The sequence below is a fragment of the Solea senegalensis genome, linkage group LG16 (genome assembly GCF_019176455.1).
Source record: "Solea senegalensis isolate Sse05_10M linkage group LG16, IFAPA_SoseM_1, whole genome shotgun sequence".
NCBI lineage: Eukaryota > Metazoa > Chordata > Actinopteri > Pleuronectiformes > Soleidae > Solea > Solea senegalensis.
In genome coordinates, this window is record NC_058036.1 from 1,512,168 (window position 1) to 1,529,793 (window position 17,626).

General features: G+C 38.4%; 1 protein-coding gene across 1 annotated transcript in view; it reads right to left on the minus strand.

Annotated features, from left to right (window-relative positions):
• Nucleotides 1-2,436: 2,436 nt before the first annotated feature.
• klc1a (kinesin light chain 1a) overlaps nucleotides 2,437-17,626 on the minus strand; it is a 36,550-nt gene continuing 21,360 nt past the window's right edge. The window contains 8 exon segments of the mRNA XM_044046861.1: nucleotides 2,437-3,674; nucleotides 4,131-4,197; nucleotides 6,417-6,553; nucleotides 13,752-13,913; nucleotides 16,268-16,376; nucleotides 17,018-17,085; nucleotides 17,229-17,281; nucleotides 17,470-17,626. The exon segment at nucleotides 17,470-17,626 is cut by the window's right edge and continues 33 nt beyond it. Of these exon segments, the coding sequence (XP_043902796.1) occupies nucleotides 3,609-3,674; nucleotides 4,131-4,197; nucleotides 6,417-6,553; nucleotides 13,752-13,913; nucleotides 16,268-16,376; nucleotides 17,018-17,085; nucleotides 17,229-17,281; nucleotides 17,470-17,626 (819 nt within the window). The 3' untranslated portion in view covers nucleotides 2,437-3,608.

The window sequence follows — 17,626 nt, forward strand, 5'->3', positions numbered from 1 at the left end:
GTAATTGATGTTTCCTATCTTATTTTTATATTTTATTCTAGATTTTTGTTCAATCTTATTTTTATTTGTTTGTTACATTTCATATTTTTATTTCATATTTTTGCACCTTCTGCAGTTTCATTGTACCTGAAGAATTTACTGTAATAATAATAATAATAATAATATAATATATAATAATAACTAATAACTTTCTTTTTTAAACGTTTTTAACTAAACTACATCCACCTTTCCTAATAAAAATATATACTTACTAGACGGTCAGGTCAACTGACCGTTGAGTAATAATACAAAATAGTATAATACAAAATAATAATAATTATATTATATAATATGTATTTCTCACATTTTCCAAGAAAATTGATTAACAGAATAAAAGCTTTATTTAAGCATTTTAAATATGTTTATTAAGTACAGTACAGACAAAACATTATATTATATTACTTTTTATTATAATCTAGAGACACGAGGTAACTCATTTTCTTTAATCACTTTATTCTTCATGTGTATTTAATACAACGAAATAAGAGATTTAAAAAAACAACTCATAATTAGTATGTGTGTGTGAGTGTGATGTGCAGGTGTAATAAAGGACAGGTTGTATCATTAATGCCAGTCTCAACCAGGAAACATTTATTTACTGTGAACACACATTTAACACAGAGGGGGAAAAAAGGTTTTATTATAAAATTACACATTTTTTAGGAGCTCATTAGTGGAGGGAGCAGCAGTATGTTGCCATGGCAACCAGACATCAATACATCCAAAATTGTATTTATTTTATGTATGTGATCATACACTGGAAATATTTGACAAAATCAAAACAATTTTGCTTTTGTTTTGAATTTTTTTACATTTACCTGCAGTTCAATTATAGGGTGATAGGGGGCGACACTGAGTTTAAACCCTCGCATGAGAGTTCACACATCACACACGACAACGTGGTCCACACACACGAGAGGAGAAAACACAAATAAGGAAAAAATAAGATAAGAGACTGAAATTTACCTTCACAAACAAAATCGACAAAAAACTACTGTGCTCTCATTAATCACACATTTACATTCATGTCATCATCGTAATCATCAGCTCCATAGTCATCGTCCTCACTCAGAAATCATTTCATTTCAGGATTTTCCTTCTGTTTTTGTTGGATTTTCTCTGTACAAGCGCGACATGTGTGTGTGAGCAGGAACAATGCGTACGCCGACGACGCTTCGCTTTTGTCCAACGATCACTTATAAAGTATTTATAAGTAAAACTACGGAAGGCAGAATTAACAGGTCTGTCCTATAAAGTATGTGACTATTTTTGGCCTTTCTTTGTTTCCGTAGTTGAACTTATTTATTTTATTTTATCAGTTTTATTGGGTTTAAGGAATTTTTTTTATATATATATATATATATATATCTTTATTTAAATTCTTATTTATTTGCAAAATGCTGAGAAATGAGCCTCCACTTCTTCTGCAACAAACTGTAACAAATAAAAATATGTAACTATTGTTTTATTTAGTTTTGTATTTTTGTTCTTCTTTCAACAACTTTCAGAAATTCCTGTTTGTTTAAGTCGTTGCCCACTGAAACTATCCAACGTTTATTACGTTATTTATGTGCCTCGATACTTTGTGGAGATTCTACATTAAGACGAGAGAGATTTAGAAATAAGAGCTGGAAGCAGGTCGATGAACCGACTGATCAACAGTCAACAAACATCTAAAAATGAGATATTTGACATTTAAAAAAAAATCACTGACTAAATTATTGCAGGTAACTATAAATGCAACTATAAATGTTGTAAGTTATTAAATCTACTGTTAATTTACATTTCAGGGCTTCGTGTATGTTTTTATATTATTATTTATTTGGGAAACCAACCAAAATGAATTTTTTATTTAAAAAGCTGAAACGTTACATTATAAAGTGTTGGAATGAAAACCTTCACATAAACTCGTAAACGAGAACGTAAAGAATCACACGACACGAAGCTAACATCAGGTTTAAGAATTGGAATTCAAAGTGTGAGATGTAAAGATTTGTTCAAGCAAATTTAAGAACACGTCAGACAAAAGCTTATTGCACAGCCCTGCAGAAAACAAAAACAAACGAAATACACGCGTATCCAACGTCTGTGAGAAAAAATAACGCTAACATTTTTTGCATAATTTAAAAATAACCTTAAAGTTGTGGTTTCTTCTGTTAGCCTGATATTTACAGAGTTTACAGTTTCTTGTTCGTTATCAAACTTCTTCCAGTCATGGACAAACTTTTTGGATTTTTTTGCATTTCACATTTTTTTAAAGGTCTATCGTAGAATTCAGAATTTTATCAGGTATGATCTGACCAGAAACTTACCTACAGGGTTTAATAAAGTACCAACAATTCCCTAGAAATGTTATAATAATAAATTGGTTTTTTGTTTTTTTTAAACGTTAAAATATAATAACAAAAAAAGTTAAATGTGAGAGTGTTTTCAAAATACAAAAAATAATTGTCCTGTTCAATCCTAAGAGAAAGTGTTGGTCCAAACATAATCGCTGAAAATATAAAAATAATGTATGAATTCATTGATTTTTGTTCCCAGATTAAGATAATCCAGTCAAACCCGACAATTTAGCCTTACTTTAGAAGAACCACTTAGACTTAAGAGACTTTCTCTTAAGATTGAAGAGTAAAGTTATTTTCTGAGCTTGTGAAGGTTTTGTTGAACATCGTCTGCATAGAGGCGAATCCAGTGAAAATGCACAGTCATCATTCACGGCAGCGATAGACGCTGGTGTCCCAGCATGACTCAGCGGTCTGTAAAGTGAATAAACCCGCTTTAAGAATCTTTAAATCTCGTACACACAAAACTGCGAAAAACGGCGCTTACATCACTTTAACCTCAAATTCTGACAAATTAAACTTATTCAAGTCCGTCACCACTTTAAGACGATAACGTAGTAAAATGTAGTAAAAGTGAATGTGTTTGCAGAGTGAACGTAAATTCAACTCCACTTCTTTGGTTCTTTTAAGAATCGCTGGTTTACGATGATTTATGATAATTCTTACATTATTTATCCAGCAATATTTTTTATACAATAATAACTTTCTTTAAATAGGTTTTGCATAAACTTTTTTGGTTGGATTTGTAAAACTTCACTCTCGTGGTAAAAGTGTTGTCGAGTATTTTGTTTCATACATAAACCTGGATTATCTTTTTTGTTTTTGCGTAAAAGTGTGGAGAGATAATGAAGTTTGCAGTCAGTGTGTGAAACTAAAGCCTCCGTCCTGAGAAAGCCTCGCCTTTATTTTACGTTATTTTACCGCGGAGCTCGGATATTCCCGAGGCTTATTTCAGAAAAAACTTCGGAGCAGCAAAACATCAATTTCAAAAATGTAAACATAGAACTTCAAAAGCAAAAGTCTTCATTCATCAACAAACAAAAACAACGTAAAAACACCAGAAACTCGCTGCAAGAGAACAAATCTTTCAAAGTGCGGTGAAAGCGTTTGACGTATTTCTTATGTTTTGTTTCTTTTTACAGCGGTTGGTCAAATCAATGACTCAGCACAGAAAGTCTGTCCTCACCACTTCCTGTGACCTAACAGGCTCCGCCCCCCCTGTCACCTTCAATGCGCCAGGTCAGTGTGGCTAGCGCTCAGGTCGCGACTTTTCCTCAGACGATTATTTCGTTCCTGTAAGAGAAAAAAAAGTCCCGTTGTTTATGGGAATATTTTACTGTGGATTTTACAACATAATTCAAGCTGTTTACGTAACGCAAACATAAAACGACGACGGTGTGAAGTTAGCACGTTAGCACAACGATGCTTTTACTCTTATTAGTGAAATAATCTGCGACAAATTAAGAGAAGATGAAAAAGAAGAGCAGAGAAAAGTATCTGAACAGCTTATTTTTTTAAATCCTTTTTGATTCTTTTTTTTAATTTATGGTTAAAAGAGTATATTTTTTATATAAATTATAATTTAGTTTCCAGGTTTGGTAAATCATCATTTCATTGTTTAATTAAAACATCTGTCAAACTTTGAGACTCATACATTTCAAATCTTTCTCTAGAATAAGTTATTTGAATGTTTTTTTACTTGAACACATCAGCAGGACGTTTAAAAACAAACGTGTCTCAGGGTCTTACTTGGTAGTGGTCGCTCACAGCCTTGTCCGCCACGTTAAGAACGCCCAGTGAGCTCGCTCGCTTCATGCTGCACCGGGTCAGTGACATGCAGGGAGGGAGGGAGGGAGGGAGGAGGGGGTGAGGTGGAGAGTCAGGTGGGAGGGGTTAAAGTTCAGTGTGTGTTAATGACATGTTTATGACACACAGGTGTTAGTGTCAACAACAACAACAACAACAACAAAACCAGAACCTCACCATGTTAATGAAGTTTTGAAAAGGTTAAAGGTCACACACCGGAAGCACAATCATGTGTTTAATCCTCGTTCTCTCACACCAAAGCCCATAGAGAAAACCAGTGACACTGCTGGTCCACTGCTGCCTCGTGTGGTCACTTTGTGTCACTGAGGTCAATCTAAACAAAGGATTCTTAATGCCAAAGTGTCAAAATAAGACAACTCCTGTGTGTGTGTGTGTGTGTGTGTGTGTGATGTTAAAATCAGTGATTTTCTCTGTGGACTTTGGTGTGGGAGAGTGAGCGCTTTACAAACTTCAGTCTCACAGTTAAAGATAAAGACGTGAACATGTTCTTAAGATGTCGTAGACTTGAGCTGGTGTTTATTGAGAGCAGATTGGCCATAATGATGATGATGATGATGATGATGACATCAGAGTGAGGTCATCACATCCATCGCCCCGCCCCCCCCACTGAGCCACAGAGAAGAAGAGGAAAGAGGAAACCACAGAGACGAAGCATGCGAGGAGACGTTCAAATAAAACCATATTTATTCATAAATAAACCTTCAACACGGCATCACATCAACAAAAACAAAAACAAAAAAACAGCCATGCAAGTTTGTTTCCAGAGTCCAAAATAAAAGATAAAAAGACCAAAGCAGAGTAAAAGGGAAGTATTTTTCAAACAGGTTGAAAGAAATAGTCCAAATAAAAACATAAAGACTCTTCCACAAGCAGACATTAGTAGTTTGTGTCTTTTCTACACGTCATCGTCTGTGAGGAAAAATCACTTTGGTTTTCTCTTTTTATTCTAAACCACAGAGAATCAGAGCCAGCGGCAGGTAAAACAGGAGAAATCTGACAGATTATGTTGTTTTATTGTTGTTTTTCATGGTTTGAAGACGATTGAGAGACATTTTATTCACTTTTACAAAATGTATGTATAAAACTTAACTTTTTTAATTTATTTTTTACACAATTTCAGATTGGTAACGTTTGCTTCATTCTTAGTTTGACAAAGTGCCTTAAATCTTGGACTTCTTTTGTTTTATTACATTGTTTGCCACATTTTTTTTAAATGAAAATATTTACAATCTGAACATCATGGCACTTTTCCAGAATATCTTTCTTCTCACACTTTTTTCCTCAACCTTTTCGACCAAATTTGACCGATTTCATAATTTTTCCTGAAGCTATTCAATCTTATTTCACCTCCACACACTTTATTATTAGTATTTGAGCAAATGAAACCAACTTTTATGTATTCATAACATTTTCAAATATTAATCTTTATGTATTTTTGTCCACATGTTGAGTCCTAAAACACTGTTTTTAGAAAAGTAAAACAACGTCAGTGTTTTCTTCTTCATTTTTGGTTATTATGTATATATATACTGTATATATGTATATATATATATATATACACATGTAACTATATCTATATACAGTACATACAAACGTGGTGAGAGTCTTTGTGGGAGGGTTTTGCATATATCAAGACATTTTATTTTGAAAAACTGTTCATACAGGGAAAGAAGTTCTGTTCCTGTGCTGATGATGTGTTAAAAATTGACTTTAATTTCAAACACCTGACTGACTGAAGTTATTTCAAACTAAAGTGAACAAAGTTGAACTTTTCAGATGATAAAACTTGTTTGAGGTGTTAAAAATATTAAAACGTTAATGATACTATAGTTGTCAAATATTATGACAGATTCCCATAATTTGACAGCTTTCCAAGAGGAAAACTCTGAGATATTTCCTTTTTTTTCCCTGTAAATGGGCTGAATTCTCAGTTCCAGTTTGTTAAATGTGTGATGACGATGTGAGTAAAGACAGCTCAGCTCATGCAAAGTGAAATAAAAACAAAAAAAGGCCCGATGTGTAAACGACAGGAGGAAAAAAAACAAAAAGCTCCTTTTCCATCATTTCATGTGCAAACAGCTTCAGAGTTTCACCACCAGCAGAGTCTCCGTGCAGCGACTCGTCCTTCACCGCGTTAGCGTCAGTCACGTGTCAGAGTGAGGGGGAGGTTTTTTTGTGGGTGAGGTTTTTTGTGGGTGAGATAGTTACCCGGGGTTTTTAGGCTCGCTGTCTCGTGGCGACGAGCCGCCGCCTTTCAGCTTACGCACGAGCTTCTCGCTGCTGCGACGGATCGACGCTCGCAGTTTACTGAAGGAGCCGCTTCTCTTCAGGGAGCCGGAGCCGTCCTGAGGGGAGACGCCACAGGGTTACACACCCACACACACAGGGGCTGCACAGGGTTGCACACACACAGGAGCTGCACAGGGTTACACACCCACACACACAGGGGCTGCACAGGGTTGCACACACACAGGAGCTGCACAGGGTTACACACCCACACACACAACACACACACACACACACACACACACACACACACACACACACACACAGGGCTTACAGGGCACACACACACACACGGGCTGCACAGAGTTACACCACACACACACACACACACACACACACACACACACACACACACACACACCACCACACACACACACACACACACACACACACACACACGAGCTGCACAGGGTTACGCACTCACACACACACACACACACAACACACACACACACACCTGCCACACACACACACACACACACACCCACAGGGTTACACACCCACACGGGCTGCACAGGGTTACACACACACACACACACACATACACAGGGGCTACAGGGTTACACACCCACACACACAGGTGCACAGGGTTACACACACACACCCACACACACAGGGTTACACACACACACACAGGGGTTACACACCCACACACAACAGGGGTGCACAGGTTACACACCCACACACACAGGTGCACAGGGTTACACACCCACACACACAGGGGTGCACAGGGTTACACACACACAATCACAGGAGCTGCACAGGGTTACACACACACACACACACACACACACACACACACACACACAATCACAGGGCTGCACAGGGTTACACACCACACACACACACACACACACACACACACACACACACAATCACAGGAGCTGCACAGGGTTACACACACACACACACAATCACAGGAGCTGCACAGGGTTACACACACACACACACAATCACAGGAGCTGGGTTACACACCCACACACACACACACACACACACACACACACACACACACACACACACACAACAACAGGAGCTGCACAGGGTTACACACACACACACACATCACAGGAGCTGCACAGGGTTACACACACACACAATCACAGGAGCTGCACAGGGTTACACACACACACACACAATCACAGGAGCTGCACAGGGTTACACACACACACACAATCACAATCACAGGGGCACACACACACACACACACACACACACACACACACACACAATCACAGGAGCTGCACAGGGTTACACACCCCCACACACAGGGTTTCTATGTACATGAACAACATAGAGAGAATGTAAACATGGTCTGAAACATGAAGATGATTCATGTCACTGTCGTCGTGTGTTTGAGTGTAAACTTGTGAAACCTCATCACCTCTGTGTGTCGTTGTTGTTGTTGTTGTTGTCGTTGTTGTCGTTTCACCAAACTCTAACATCAACAGTGAAACTAAACTAAAACTTCACATAGATTTACATTATATGCACCGTTTCATTCATTCATTCATGTCATCATGAGTTTTGATTTATGATGACATGAGGAAAATGACTGAATATTATAAAATTTGACAGATTAGGGAAAATATAATCTGATAGAATTCAATAGGATTTTACTTAACTTGTGACAAATGGGACCAGATTTGATGTTTTACACTAATATTTGATAAGAGATTTTATATTTATTTATACTCTTTCACAGTATTAGATAAAACATAAACAAGACTTGATAGAATGAAATAAGTTTGATGTGATGGGATAAGATTTGATAAGAGTTACGATTCCATAAGATAACATCATCATTTGACAAGTGACTCATTTTGACAATCTTTTATACATTTTTACAATATTTTATACTAAAAAAAAAGTGATGATTTGATACAATTTGCTAAAACGACGTTGGACATGTTATGATGTGATTTGATGATATCAACTTGAATCAGATATAATTTGTTGTGTTCTGCATGTTTGGAAAAGGTTTTCCAAGATACAATTTGGTATTTTGTATATTATTTTTATATTTTATTTGGTGAATTTTGGAAGATTTGATAAGATAAACATTTATAAGAGATTTGGTGAGATACAATCTGATAACATTCAACAGGCTTTCACTGAATTTGATAAGCAATAAATATTTATCAGATATGAATTTGCTCAAATCACATTTGATTCTTTTGAATTTGATGAGAAATAACTGGCTGAGTTTTGTAAGAATTAAAGTTGGAAAATCATTTTTCTATGATTTTGATGAGTTAGTTCCAGCTGCAGCCAGTTAATGAACAGATGCTGAATAATGCTGCTGCTGACGATGATGATGATGATGATGATGACGAAGGCACACACACACACACACACACACAAAGAAGCGACAGGCTCAGGTTGAGGTGAGCGAGTGAGTTCAGGTTTTTATTAGAAGTTTAGAAAGACAAATATTGTTCAGATGCACAAACGGGGACAGAAACACAGAAGAAGAAGAAGAAGAAGAGTTCTGTTTTACTTCAACATGTGCAACAGTGCCCCCCGCCCACAGAGCCTGGTATTACATCTAACATACAGGAGAGGAGCCAATTAACACGTGAAGGGACCAAAAACAACTTCTCTCTCGTCAAATCCCGCCTCCTGTGTCGTCTCCATGGTGACGCGACGCCCCGCTTTGTTTTGTTATTGTTGGCATGACGCGGATCATCACACAGCGACGACGACGACGACTAAACTCTAACCTACAGAGGCACGGTCCATCATGCAGACGCCCGTGTTATTTATTTGTTTATTTATTTGTTTATTTATTTGTTTATTTATTTACAGCGTGCTGAGTCACTAGAAGCCGAGTCATGATATTAAGACGTTTGATGGGAATGATTTCATGAAGCAGGATAAACAGGACACGACTCGTTTGTATTTTTAGTTTCCGTGTTCCATTCATCAGATTTTGTACATAAGATGCTTTTTTTTAATCTCTTTTTAATCCAAACAAAATATTGACCTTAATCATGTTTGTGGTCGTTGTTACTAAATACTGTAATTTAAGGTTATTATTATTATTATTATTATTATTTACAGAAGCGATTTTATTCGTCCCTGATTCATCTTCTACTTTGTTTTGTCAATAAATAAAATGCCTGAAGACGAGGAGCTGAAATGATCTATCTGAGCTTTTAAAGTCACTAAAATCCAAATACATTCATTTACAAAATACAACAACAAAGAAAAACTTGAGATTTATCAACTACAGTTAATCTTATGTTAACCTTTACATTTAATAAGCAGTGTCAGTGTATTCATATTTCTTCTTCTATTTAACCTTTAAAGATCCTGCATCACGTTTATTTTTGTGCATTTCCGATGAATATTGTTCCGATTTCTGACTTTCCTTCTGGTGTTAGAGGGGAGGGGCCTGACAAACATGTGAATATCTTTAATAGTCATGTGATATTATGGTGTGAAAAGCAGACATTTCCCATTAAAAGTCCAGTAAACACCTTCAACACCAGAAAAACCCCGGCAGAGAGAGAGAGACAGAGAGAGAGACAGAGAGACACCATCAGTCCAGAGCAGGAAAAGAGAGGAAGAGGAGGAGGAGGAGGAGGAGGATCTGAAGAAAACTGCAAAAGCCCAAGAGTTGAGGAGCGACGACGAGGCGAAGCGTCCGTTCATGCAGAAGACAAGTTTGTTTGTTTCAGATTAGAACCGATACAAGGCATCTGGAGTTAAGTCTGTCAAACAGCACCAGAGCAGGAAGAGGAGGAGGAGGAGGAGGAGAAGAAGAGACAGAGGGAGGGATTAACAGTGAAGGAGAAGGAGGAGGAGAAAAGACACACGGATTAATACGGATTAAAGAGGGAGAAATGATTTGATTAACGTCAGATTACACAGCTCAGACGCAGCATTTCTCCACCACATGTAAAGTGACTGTGACTCACTAACGGAAGATTAATCCAGATTAAAGACTTTAAAAATGTCCATTTCAGTTCAAACATCATGATCTGGAAGAATCAGATTAATAATTTGACTGTAAACCACACACTGCAGGTCCAGTCTTTTATTTTGAAAGGCCAGGTCAGATTTTTCTACAAACCTCTTAAAAAGTCGTACATAAAGTAGAGAAACGGAAAGACATAATCTGCAGTCAGATTATCAGAGGAATAAATCTCATTTGTCTTGTTTTGATTGATTTGTATGTGTAAATGTGACGTAATCCCCACTGTGTGCCACTAGGTGGAGCTTTAGCACCGTTTAAAGATGCTGGAGAAAAACTGGAGTCTGAGACACAAATGATTGATTATTAAAAGTTATTAAACGACAACATAGAGAGAAGAGAAGGAGAGCAGAGAGGAGGAGGAGAGAGGAGAGAGGAGGAGGAGACACACGACAGCAGCCACATCCTTACTGAACATCATTTACATGTCGTTTATTATCATTTAAAATAGTCATTAATCTACTCTTTGGCTGAGTATGTGTAAGAAAACGGTCTTTTATTGATATTGACTTTGATGTTTTTACGACTTCCTTCATTAAAATGTGTTTTTAGCTCTTAAATAACATCCTAACTTCAATGAATCACTCTTATGTTATACATTATTATACAGTGTTTTCCTCCATGAATCTCAAATTAGAAACATTTTCTCACTTTATTTAACAACGTCAATACATTTGCACAATTTTTATGTATTTTCAGCATTTATTCTTTCAGTCATACGTGGAAAATTAAGGTTTTTTTTTTGGTTCTAATTTACTTTGCTCACTGGCTGCTGACGTGATGATGAAGAAGAAGAAGAAAGGAATGAAAGATCAGAGAGAGAGAGAATAAAGAAGAGTTCATATACAGAGGCAAAGAGAGAGAAATACACACAGTACATGAAGAGTACACACACACACGAGTAGAGAGTACAGTACAGAGCCCGTGTGGAGTCAGAGGAAGTCACTGACGCTGCTGATCCCTGGACGTGTTCATGTGTTCACTGCTGCGTCTGTGAACGCGACGATGAATCCATGACTCGCCGAGTAACTGTCGCACAGACGTGAAGTTGTCATTTCTGTGTGTGCACGACACTTTGTCTCTGTTGTGGAAACGTTGGTGCAATTATCATTATTATTATTATTATTATTGTTATTATTATTACAACAATTAATAATAATAATAATAATAATAATAATAGTTATTATTATTATTATTCTTATGAAAGTACAGTACGTGACGTCACTCGGAGAATCTCAACACTGACTGGCCGTCCTGTGAACACAGCATGACGCTGCGTTTTCCCTTCACTCGTCAATTAAACGAAAACACATGTTATCGACGCGCTCTTCCAGCGACAGCTCTGTCCAGATGAGACCAGCGATCCAGAGATCAGCTGCAGGAGTGACACTTTGTGTGTGTGTGTGTGTGTGTGTGTGTGTGTGTGTGTGTGTGTGTGTGTGTGTGTGTGTGTGTGTGTGTGTGTGTGTGTGTGTCACACCAAACCTCCCAAAGCTACGGTCACAGTTACAGGAGGAGGAGGAGACGACTGCTGATTGGTTGTTCACTGGGCTATTGACGACTGTTGCTATGGGAGCAGAGGCAGCAGCAGCAGGACAGAGATGCTGAGTGAGTGAGTGAGAGAGTGAGTGAGTGATTGAGTGAGTTCTGCTTGGTCACTAGAGGCTGAGAAGGAAAACACTAAAACACTGCAGATGCACTGAGATTATGCAGCAGCAGCAGCAGCAGCAGCAGCAGCAGCAGCAGCAGAGGGAGTTACATGGAGAGGGAGGGAGGGAAAAGTGGTAACGATGATGATGATGATGATGATGATGACGTGCACTGCTTTTAACAATTAGTGAGGGAAACCTCTACAGGAGAAGAAGTTAAGGAGGAAAGAGTTCTCTACGCTACGACTGAAGTGTTTTAATTTGACACATTTATGTTAACACTAACGCAGCAGCAGCAGCAGCTTCTTTCTTACTGTGTGTCCTGTTAATCAGAGTCGGGCTGGGCAAAAGAATATCATCACCTCACATGTTGTTAGTCTCTATACTGATATATTAGAGATATACGAGGATATAAAGCTGCACACAGGTTGTTTCTCTGGACTCACGAAGAGTTTACTCACGTAAATAAATCTGCACGTTTATTTCAAAAAACGTTTGCCAATTCAAAATAAAATAATAATAATAAAAGTACAAGTGTCTAATGTTAAATGAATGGATATTTACATTTACGTGTGTTAATAATAGAAATGATAACATTGACTATAAATATGGTCAAATTCTGCTTCAACACCAATAATTTGGTTTAAAATTTTAAAAATTGTTGATTTCATGTATTTTTTTAACCAATATATGTAATATTAAGTGTATTTCACTCATTTATTCAATATACAGCCTTTAAAACCAGGGAAAAGTGTCACAGACACCAAGATCTAAGACCAGAATCTGGTCTCATGTCACTATATATACTGTAGATATAACGAATAAGGATCATTTGCCCAGTTCTAGATCAGAGTCGAGACAACGAGTGTGGAACTGCGGCAGTCGATCAGCATCATGAGTGCAGCACAGAAGGAAATGGCCCTTTTATTATTATGTATTATTGTATAATTGTATAATAACTCACTCATTATACCAATATCATTTCTCAACAGAAGCCGCTGACCAAACTGGAGCGGAAAATAAAAGGTCAAGAGTAAATCAGGAGGACAGGAATCGTGTTGAATGGGTAAGAAAACAGAAATCTTGTGACCTTTAAAGGTGAAAGAACATTTCTCTTTCTGTTTCAGGCAAATTCATCACATAACACAATCCACACCCGTCATAGGATTATGTCTAAGACTTAATCTCACCTTTGGACAGAGTTTTTCCAACAGAAAACTCACTCTCCTGCACCAAAGTCCATAGAGAAAATCATCGTTTTTTAGCTGGCGGGGACACAGGAGCTGCTGGTCGACCGCTGCCCCGTGTGGTCACTTTGTGTCACTACAGTCAACCTGAACTGAGTTTTTCAAACACAGAAGACGCACGAGAACAACGTTACAACTTATTACAACTTCCTGACGCAAGGAGCAGCGGATCAACAACTCCTGTGCCCACTGATGTAAAATCGAGGATTTTCTCTATGGACACTTTGGTGTGGGGGAGTTACAAGAACAAGTTGAAGCCGCTAAACCAAACCTTTCTCTTCACGTGGCTTCTGCTCAGAAACAAACAGGCCGCGCGTGTGTGCGTGTGTGTGTGTGTGTGTTGACTCTCAGTGACACGTGCAGGGCTGTGTACTGTACTTACCCCGTTCCACTCGACGCTCATACTCACTTCCTCGCCACCGTCCGGGCCGCTCTCGTACTTGACCGTGTCCGAGGTCAGGCTCTCGCGGCTGCGCTGCTTCTCGCGGCTCTCGGGCTCGCTCAGGACCTCGGCCACGCGCTGCTTGTGCGCGTTGTCCAGACCCTGATCGACACACACACACACGGCAGCAATAAATGCAAACAACCTTTAAAAACTAGAGAGAGACTGACTGAAAACGTGTTTTTACGTTGTCCTATTTCAAGAACGGCTGATGATACAGATTAAATGTTTGGATTGTGAGCGTCAGGAGACTTTCAGGAGCCCTCGTGTTTAAATTTGTGAAAAACTCGACAGAATTGACAGAGAAATGACAGTTTTAAAATCACCGTCGTCTTCATGTTTTCAGAGTTTTAACATGGGAGTCAATGGGAGCTTCGAGCAGAACTCTCTGTGCTTTCAGGTGATTTTGGGAAAAACTGCACGTCATATGAAAATGACAACAACACACAGGGCTAGATGACAACCACAGCGACGTTTTTATGTCAAAACTGTCTGTGTCGGTTGGAAATTGTGTGCAGGAGGAGAGTTAGTTTAGAGATTTCTGTGATTATTTTTCATGGATACATACTCATAAAATCTGAACACAAAAAATAAAGTACAAAACTTAACTGTGATTGTGTAAAAACTGTAATAGTTATGTAAACTTTGATTTAGGGTGATAAAAGTCTGAAGTCTTGTGACCCGTTTAAAGTTTCAACCACGTCTCTACATTAAAGTGTGACGACACTGTGAGGCTGCGTTCTCCATTCATGTGTATGTGGAAACCTTTTTTTTACTAGAAAAGGGAGTTCTCATTGATCTGGCACTCTGATTAATCCAGTTTAATCCTTCTGTTACCATCCTGGATTTGGCCCGCGGTACTTCTCATAATAACTCTGAGACCAGCGGTCAGCAATTGGTGGACCGTGGACCAAAACTGGCCAGCCAGCATCAGTATCTGGGCCCGGAAGACTGGATGATTTAATATTAAAGTCATAGATGTGACAGAACATGACTCAGCAGAATTACAATCACAAAATATAATCCTTTTCTTTCTTTCTTTTTAAATTAAAGTTACACAAAAGAATTGTTTCCCTCAAGAGAAATAAAAGAAATAAACTGATTTCCAGCTGTAAATGTTTTATTTTTTAATCATTTTATTGTTGTTTTGAAATCTTATAAAGCACTTTGTAACTTAGTTGGGAACAGAACTGCACAAGTAAAGTGTGGTTTTTATAAATACTAATATTATGATGATATTATTTGGCACACAGGCAACCAAAATGATGCTGATTTGACTTTTTTGTTTTCAGAAATGAAAGAAAGAGTTTTCGTCAGCAGCCTGTGTTGTCATTAAATCTTAATCTGGACGGTGTTACAGCAGCCGTGTGCGTGAGGCCCGAGGCTCGCTCTGGTTCCTCTGACCTCCTCTGATCCATGAATGATTCAAGAGACGCGACACACGTTCACAACGTTCACATGTTGAAAAAGGTGAATTCAGTTTTAATGAGACACGCGGCTCTGGTTTCCCTTTTCAATCTCATGAATCTTATTCTCCATGCTTTTTGTTGCCTTTCTACTCGTCTTAGGTTTGATTTAGTGAACGTCTGCGATGGTGCGACACAGGACGAGAACCAACCATTATTCTCAGAATCGAGTCCAGTAAATGACGACGCTCTCAAACGTCTTGTTTTTTGTCCACATTCAGTTTTCAATGATTTCTTTGTCATATGGAGCAAAGAAACCAGAAAACATTCACTTTCAATGAGCTAAAAAAAAAAACTTGTTTTTTTAGTATTAAAAATAAAACTCAACACTGATCAAATCGATTCGATGTAAAGACGATGAAAGAAAATGAGTCAGTTTGTTTGAAACCAGAAAATGTTCACATTGAAGAAGCTGAAAAATCTGAGAAAAATTCATTGTGTAATCGATTAGTGATCGATCAGTCATTAGACCTGGTTCCTCTTAGGAGACTTTTGGGATAAAAGAGGCTAAAAATCCCAATAAATCCCCTAAAATTATCGTTGTTTTTGCATGTTTTGAACAGAACTGTACAAGTAAAGACTGTTTTTATAAAAACTAATATTATGACAGACGAGTGTTGTGTGGCGAATCCTCACTCACTGAAATGAAATAAAGAAGAAGAGTTTGCTGTTTCTTCTCTGTTTCTATAAATAACAGAAAAACTTTGAGAAAATGGTTGAAAAATTCATTTTTCATTTCGTTTTTGTTTCATAGACTGAAATGTCATCTGCAGTGTCATGTGATAATCCACTAGCTGCAGGGGCGTCTTCACCGCATCCTCTCATCTCCACCACGGGAGGAAGTTTAAAAAGCCGCAGCTCCAGAGAATCACCTCACTCACTGATGATTTCACACCAGAGAGACAACACTTTCCCTCCCTGCCCTCAGTGACGTCTCAGTGACGTCTCAGTGACGTCTTCGTCCCCGCGTCACTGGCAGAGAGGCCTCACCTGTTTTCTGGAACGCATGGCAGCTTCCTCCAGAGTCTCCGCCGCCTCGAACTTCCCCTGCCGCTTGTAGAGAGCGCCCAGGTTCTTCAGGGTGGTCGTCACCGTGGGGCTGCAGAGACAAAGACGCAGGAACATGGGGGTCAAAGAATTAGAGATAAACAACAACAACAATAATAAAAGCAGAAAAATAAAAGAAAATACTCATACAGCTTATAATAAAGAAGAATATCAGACTATTGTGAGTATGATATACGTGTAGAGATCTAAATAATTTGCATTAAATCTGTTTCCAGTCCACAGCTGCTTATTTATACGCACATGTACGTAATTAAGCAAACATTAAACACTGAATAAAGTATTTATATTCATATAAATGTGAAAAGTCATCATTAATATAAGTATTTAAACCTGCAAATTTAAGGTAAGAAAAGTAGATCCATTACTAAGTGAATCGTCAACGATTCATGGGTTTGATGCTTTTTTCTGATTGTTTCAGCTTCTGAAACGTAAATATTTGCTTCATTTCTTTGATCCATGAAACAAAGAAATCATTAAAACACAATCATTGTTGGTTTGTGGACAAAAACAAGACGTTTGAGAACGTTGATGATCAACATTTCTCAACATTCCAGGGGCCAAACAACCACTCGATGAATTTCTGCTTATTTTTCTTGCACATTCCGGGATGATTTCACACGTTCACGCTCTCCTCGAACACTGGATGAATCAAACACAAAGTGTCACCGTCACCTGTCCACTTTACAGGCTTTGTACCAGCCGCCGTATTCTCCAAACGGTGAGCCGTCCTTCTGCTTCCCCTGGAACACAAACACTTTCATCAATCCATCTGTAGTTTTAGAGTTAGGTTGAGAGTGTTCTTGTGATATGGAGGATGCGTTGTGATAATGGTTTGCACTTCCAGGCCACCGTAGTTTTCTGGTTGTTTGAGTTTGAGTGTCACCTTGCTCTGCTCCTCTCTCTCCTCAGCGTGCATCCAGATTGGTTTGTTCACGTCTGAAATAGAACGAAATAAAATCATCAGACAACAGAACGTTATCGACCTTTATCTTGACCTTTACATGAGGAGAAAACTGCAGGGACGTATGAATGTTTGTTTGAGTCTCTCTGCAAATAACAGGATACTGACTGCACTGTTTAAATGTCAGCGTGTGTGTGTGTGTGTGTGCGCGTGTGTGTGTTACCGTCGACTGAGCCGAACTCCCTCTCGTGAGCGCGGGTGAGGATTTCTTTATACAGAGTCTCGGCCTGCTTGAACTTGCTCTGCTTCAGGTAACACGACGCCTAAAACAAAACAACACACACACACACACAATGGAGAGAGCTGAGTCAGCAGGACAG